The sequence below is a fragment of the Schistocerca gregaria genome, chromosome 4, assembly GCF_023897955.1.
Source record: "Schistocerca gregaria isolate iqSchGreg1 chromosome 4, iqSchGreg1.2, whole genome shotgun sequence".
Lineage (NCBI taxonomy): Eukaryota > Metazoa > Arthropoda > Insecta > Orthoptera > Acrididae > Schistocerca > Schistocerca gregaria.
The window spans coordinates 268,969,828-268,975,827 of NC_064923.1; the positions used below are offsets into that span (position 1 = coordinate 268,969,828).

The following is a 6,000-nucleotide window of genomic DNA, read 5'->3' on the forward strand; positions in this document are numbered from 1 at the left end:
TACTTTAAGGTACTTGTTTTCTCTCAATTTTTGATGCGACAGCCACGCTTCAGCAACGGGAACAATCTTCTTCCCCAAATCTCCCGAAAGTAGCTCCTTCGCTCTATTGTGACTATGACGTGCAGCACTAACGTGAAAGCGACCGCTGCTGTCGCAGGTTCGAATCCCGCCTCGGGCATGGATGTGTGTGATGTCCTTAGCTTGGTTAGATTTAAGTAGTTCTAAGATTTAGGGGACTGATAACCTCAGAAGTTAAGTCCCATAGTACTCCGAGCCATTTGCGCCAACTAACGTGAAAGACAGCAAAATAATGTCCCATACACTTGCTATAGATTATGGGCGTGCGCAGCGCTATTAAGCACTGTCTCGAGTAGCGATGCTGACGAGTGTTTCTCCTGTCGGTTTCAGTGTGGCTCCTTGGAGATCGGCGAGGAGCGTCGTCGGCGCGTCAACATGATGGAGACCCTGAGCCAGGTCAGCGAGAACTCGACCGGCGGCAGCGGTAGCGGCGGCCAGCAGCGGCTGGCGGTGCTCAGCTACGAGCAGGTGCGCCGCCTCAACGACGTCATGGACGAGGTGGTGTCGATCCACGGGCGCGGCAACTTCCCCACGCTGGAGGTGCGCCTGCGAGACCTGGTGACGGTGGTGCGCGCCAAGCTGGAGGCGGAGACGGGCGTCCGCGTGCGCGACATCCGCCTCAACGGCGGCGCCGCGTCGCACGTGCTCGCCACCGAGTCGCAGCCCTACAACGACCTCGACCTCATCTTCGCCGTCGAGCTGTCGGGCGGGCGCAACTTCGACCGCGTCAAGACGGCCGTGCTGGGCTCGCTGTTCGACCTGCTGCCCGAGGGCGTCAGCCGCAAGCGCATCACCACGTGCAGCCTCAAGGAGGCGTACGTCTCCAAGATGGTGAAGGTGAACCACGACGGCGACCGCTGGTCTCTCATCTCGCTCGGCAACTCGCGCGGCCACAAGAACGTCGAGCTAAAGTTCGTCGACTCGATGCGGCGCCAGTTCGAGTTCTCCGTCGACTCGTTCCAGATCGTGCTCGACTCGCTGCTGCTCTTCTACGAGTGCAGCGAGCTGCCCATCGGCGAGAACTTCTACCCGACCGTCGTCGGCGAGTCGGTGTACGGCGACTTCCAGGAGGCGCTCTACCACCTGCACAAGAAGCTGATCGCGACCAGGCACCCGGAAGAGATCCGCGGCGGCGGCCTGCTCAAGTACTGCTACCTGCTCGTCAAGAACTACCGGCCGGCGCAGCCCGACTACATAAAGACGCTCGAGCGCTACATGTGCTCGCGCTTCTTCATAGACTTCTCAGACATCAACCAGCAGCGCGCCAAGCTGGAGAACTACCTGTGGAACCACTTCGTGGACGCGGACGAGGAGCAACTCAAGTACCAGTACCTGATGCTGCTGCACAGCGTCGTCGAGGAGTCGACCGTGTGCCTGATGGGCCACGAGCGGCGGCAGACGCTCGCCCTCATCGAGGAGCTGGCCTACCGCGTGCTGTTCGCCGAGCAGAGCCGGCTGCTGGCGGCGCACCACCAGGCGGCCGCCCCCGCAGCCACCGCCCCCGCCGCCCCCGCGCCCACCGCCACGCTGCTCTACACGACGGGGCACGGCCACGTGTTCTACGCGCCCGTCATCCCCACGTGCACGTGCGCCGGCGGCGCCGCCGCTGCGTGGATGGCCGCAGCTGCCGCCGCTTGCTCCTCGTGATGTCCGCGCTCGCGTTCGCAGCTGCGCGTTCGCGTCCACTGCCGCCCGGAGGCGGTCGCAGCCGCAGCGGCGGAGCTCTTCTGCAAACTGTGAACGCGGCGGCGGCCGCCGTCCGCCCCCACACTCCGCCGGCTCAGGAGGTGCTGGCCGCTTACCGCCTCGTACCCAGAAACTGTGCGACGGGAAGCAAAAAAAAACAACAAACCCATAAACTGTTTCACGAGTTCGTCGCGACCGTGACGACGTCACGTTGCGGCACTGAACCTACTGTTGAGTCATAAAAAAAGAGAAATATTTTCTAATAGCATGAATGCACGAAAAATGACGAAAAAGTGGACAAAACGGACTTAACAGGAAAAACACTACGCTAAAAAAATAATTGCGACCAAACCATTCCGAGAAACACAACTCGTTTAAATTGATTTGGTGTGTGGCTGTGAAAAAAAGCTCCAAAAGAAATAAATGAAATTTCTGGTTGTGCTGTTTTGAATTACTAGGAGGATAAGTTTCAATTTTCTTTTTCATGAATAAGGTAGAATGCAGCCTGAAGTTAAAATATGCAGTATGTTTAATGCTTTTATCTGGTAACTTGGTTGAAGATTTTTTGAAGTAATTGAAAGTTTTCTTGAAAAATTGTAGGTAAGATGTTTGAAATCATAAAGTTTCTTGCAGGTATTTTAGATTAGGTTTTGTATAGTAGTAGTAGCAACAGCAGCAGACAAGGGTTGAGTATTCCAAAGTAAACGGAGTGATGATACGTCACGCCCCTTGATGCTCGCTTGTTTCCGTATGAAATTACTTGTTGACAAAGTTTACTTACAGCGTCCCCGAACAGTTCAGGGACATAAATTCAGCACGGTGTCCGAAGGAGAGAGCCAACTTCTATTTACCATCTCTCTTCTGCCAGTTACAATAGTGGAGACGTGAGTTTTTTGTGAAAAGTCCATACTTGGGAATGCACAACTTTAGTCTGTTTACATAACCGCCTCTTTCTGTGGCTGTCACGATGGTTCCGTATTGCTCGGTTAAATGTGCCAGTTGACCTCGCCGAGGCGAGCAAATTCGCTCGCGAGGAGAAAGGGAAACCGGCCTGTTAGGATGTAGGCTGTGCTTGCAGGAAGTGCACAAAAGCTTCGCGACTGAGGTATCCTTTTTAAAGGGTGGCTCCACGTGAAGTGATCCTACGAAGCCAGAGGCGGGACGTAACACGTTCGGTGCAACTTTGAACGGGTACTGTAGAGTGTGTTCAGAATTTCTTTAAAAATGTCGAAAGTAATATTTATATAGTTCGATGAAATCACAAAAACAGCTAATGGTTTTTACAGACTACCTGAGTAATTTGGAAACATTTTAAATTTTTAAGAAAACATGAGAAACACGAATTTTTATCGTTTTAGAGTTAACGAACAATAGACATTAGAATTAATCTTAAGAAAGGTAGAGGCACACTCTCCGTTAGCTCGGTGTTCGGCAATTTTTTTATTTCTTGCCCAAGTGTGAGCACTTTAAGCATAGATAATTTAGATTTGCAAGTACTGTTTCGTAAGACTGTCAACGTTTGTCTCCACAGTGAAATTATGCCCAAACTGTGAGACTCGTAATTTTTTTGAGCATTGCACATTAATTCTCCTAATTCGTTAGCACTTCTCTTGCGTGACTGGAAGTTTTAGGAACTTTTATTATGTATGTGTGATTGCTAGTTGCATGGCTTTACCAGGAATGACAGAAAAATGTGCAGAATATTGCTTTTGTTGTTTATATTCCAAATATTAGATCTCAGTAACATTTCTTTATGACCGTCGGATAAGTTTTGGGAGTGATTAAGCATAAGATTTTTTCTTTGCATGACGTGAAGTTATAGGTTGTCGTCAGGTTTATTACGCATGGTATTGACTTTAAAGTAATAAAACTTTCAAACAGCATTTCTTATCACTAGTGATTAAGTAAAAAACATTTAATTGTATCGATGTGTATATATCAATATTACCTATTTAAAGAGAAAAGGTGTATCTTCAAAGTTCGCTTGTAATGTGCTCTGGCTTCGAAGCCAGATGTGTTTAAACTGACACTGGCCCGTGATCTGCACTAGCTCGCGATCCCTGTCCCCCCTTTCAACGTATTACAAATGATTCTATCGGGTGCCAAAGGTTTAAAAGATCTTGCTCAAAAGAACGTCAGTGAGAAAGAAATGAAGGAAATTAGTGTGCTGTACTGCCAATTGTCGTTACTCGTGACTGTTAATGTTCACACCAGATCTGGAGCACATTGCACGGCTTTGTGAGCGTGAAACATTATTCAGTAGAGTAAGCACGTAGATTGGTAGAACTTCAGGCTGCAATCCCTCTAAAGTGGCATTTAGGCAGTATGGAATAGGCAATAAGAAGATAGTTATTTTAATTAAAAATTTCTTACAAGAGATGTATTTTGTTTGCAGATAGCAAAGAAATGTTTTGCCATACTGGTAATTTGCTTAACTATTAAGAGCCTTTGGCTATGAGAATACTATAGTATTTTGCTTAAAGGTTGAACTGTCTGATTTAAGAAAAGTTTTCATCTTCTGTATTAAGGTCCTTTTGGCAAGTGTACTTGTCTGTTGTTTCATAACATGCTGGAACAATTTCGACTGACACTAATGTTACTCCCTGCATTCCCCAATGTCTGCTTAATTATTTTGTTACCAAATAATTTAGGTAAGCATGAACTTGGTGGGGAATTACATTTTGATGAAAAAAAGTTCATTAAAGTACATAAAAACCTGACACTTTGTTAGCATATTTATTGTTCACCTGCCTGACTTCCTTTCCTCTCCAATTGAATCTTACATGACGGAGTTTGAAATGCAGTGCCTAATAAACAGGGATACTTACGAGAAATCCCAGCAGATTTTAAAACTAGTGCTGTGAAATTACATTGATGTCCATAAAGCATGAATCTAATTTTCAAGACATGAAAGTTCCTCACTAGAATTAAGCTACAAAATTTAAAACCATCAAAAGTAGAAATTTTGATAGCTTGTATTAGATGTGAACTAAATTTCAAACGATCGTGGTAAGAGGCAACTGATAGTGTATAAAACAAGTGGATGGCTAAAACTGGTGAAGTCTCTGGGCAAAGCCACTAAGCTATTCACAAAAGCATTCTCCAAAATTTGCCGTCAGTGATGGTTTAAGACCGACGGTGTTGTAAGTTCTGTACTGGAGCGTGCGTGTAGGGAAATGTAGTTCTCAACCGCTGGGCGAAGATTGGGTTGCGTAATGGCAGCGATAACGTCTTTCGAAATAACTCCGCCGCTGTCAAAGCGTTTTATGCTAATCATCCTGTTGCTTGGTAGCGAAGCTATCTGGACGTGTGGAACCACCTTACTACGGAAAACATAGTAAATCTCTACACTTGGCCACTCAAAGAAACAAGAAAATAAAGGTAGCACGTTAAAACGATTAGCTCTTAAGTTGCTCGTATAGAGCTTACTGGCGTTCAGTGAGCTCTTCGTCGGTGGGTGAATGTAATAGGCACAATACTGGGGAGGAAATAAAAAGAAAACGTTGACATAAGAAAGGTATTTCGTTCTTCACTGTTAATTTAGGTCTGCTGAAATACCAATTTCCAAATGACTGGTTCTTCACAATGGTGTGTAACAAAACGTGTTCCTGGTGTTGCTAGCTAACGTATTAGTGACTTTAATATGTCTGAACAGAAGGCCTTCTAGATTCTACCAGTTAAAAAAAAAGTTGACGCCATATAGAAAACTTCCAAATGACGAGCTAATATGTGATACATTATGTCTTAGATGTGAATATGCTGAAGTAATGTTGGTCATAACACTAAAGTCTGCTGCATGCTTCGAATTCAAGCATCCGAATGAATCGTCTTTTATCACCTTGAACACAGATCGGTACAACATTGCAATTCCACAGGGGAAAAAGTGATAATGAAGCCAGTAATGTAAATCAGTTCTGAGTAGGTGATGCCTAGTAGATATCTGTCGATAACGATGTACTCTCCTGTGATACGGAGAGATTGCGCAAGTGTTCCACTGTGTACGATAACACAAAGGTGGCATGTCTAAAGAACTTGAAGTGTATGAAACACGCAAGTTTAACAAAGACCTAAATACAATTGCAGGAATTCTTGGTTTCGGATTTGTTGGAGCTTCGTAGCCATTGAAAGAAAATAAAACAGCCAGCTTTCGAAGACTGTATTTACATTGGATCCTATTTAGTCTCGGTATTTTTTAGTATTACTAAACCACTTACACTGCCATGACGCAAAATGGTG

The 6,000-nt window shown here is 46.0% G+C and overlaps 1 protein-coding gene across 1 annotated transcript in view; it reads left to right on the top strand.

The window, feature by feature from the left end:
• Positions 1–4,484, top strand: part of LOC126267973 (terminal nucleotidyltransferase 5C) — a 772,561-nt gene extending 768,077 nt beyond the window's left edge. The window contains exon 2 of the mRNA XM_049973321.1: positions 409–4,484. Coding sequence (XP_049829278.1) covers positions 409–1,725 — 1,317 coding nt within the window. The 3' untranslated portion in view covers positions 1,726–4,484. The remainder of the gene's footprint in view (positions 1–408) is intronic.
• The last annotated feature ends 1,516 nt before the right edge of the window (positions 4,485–6,000 follow it).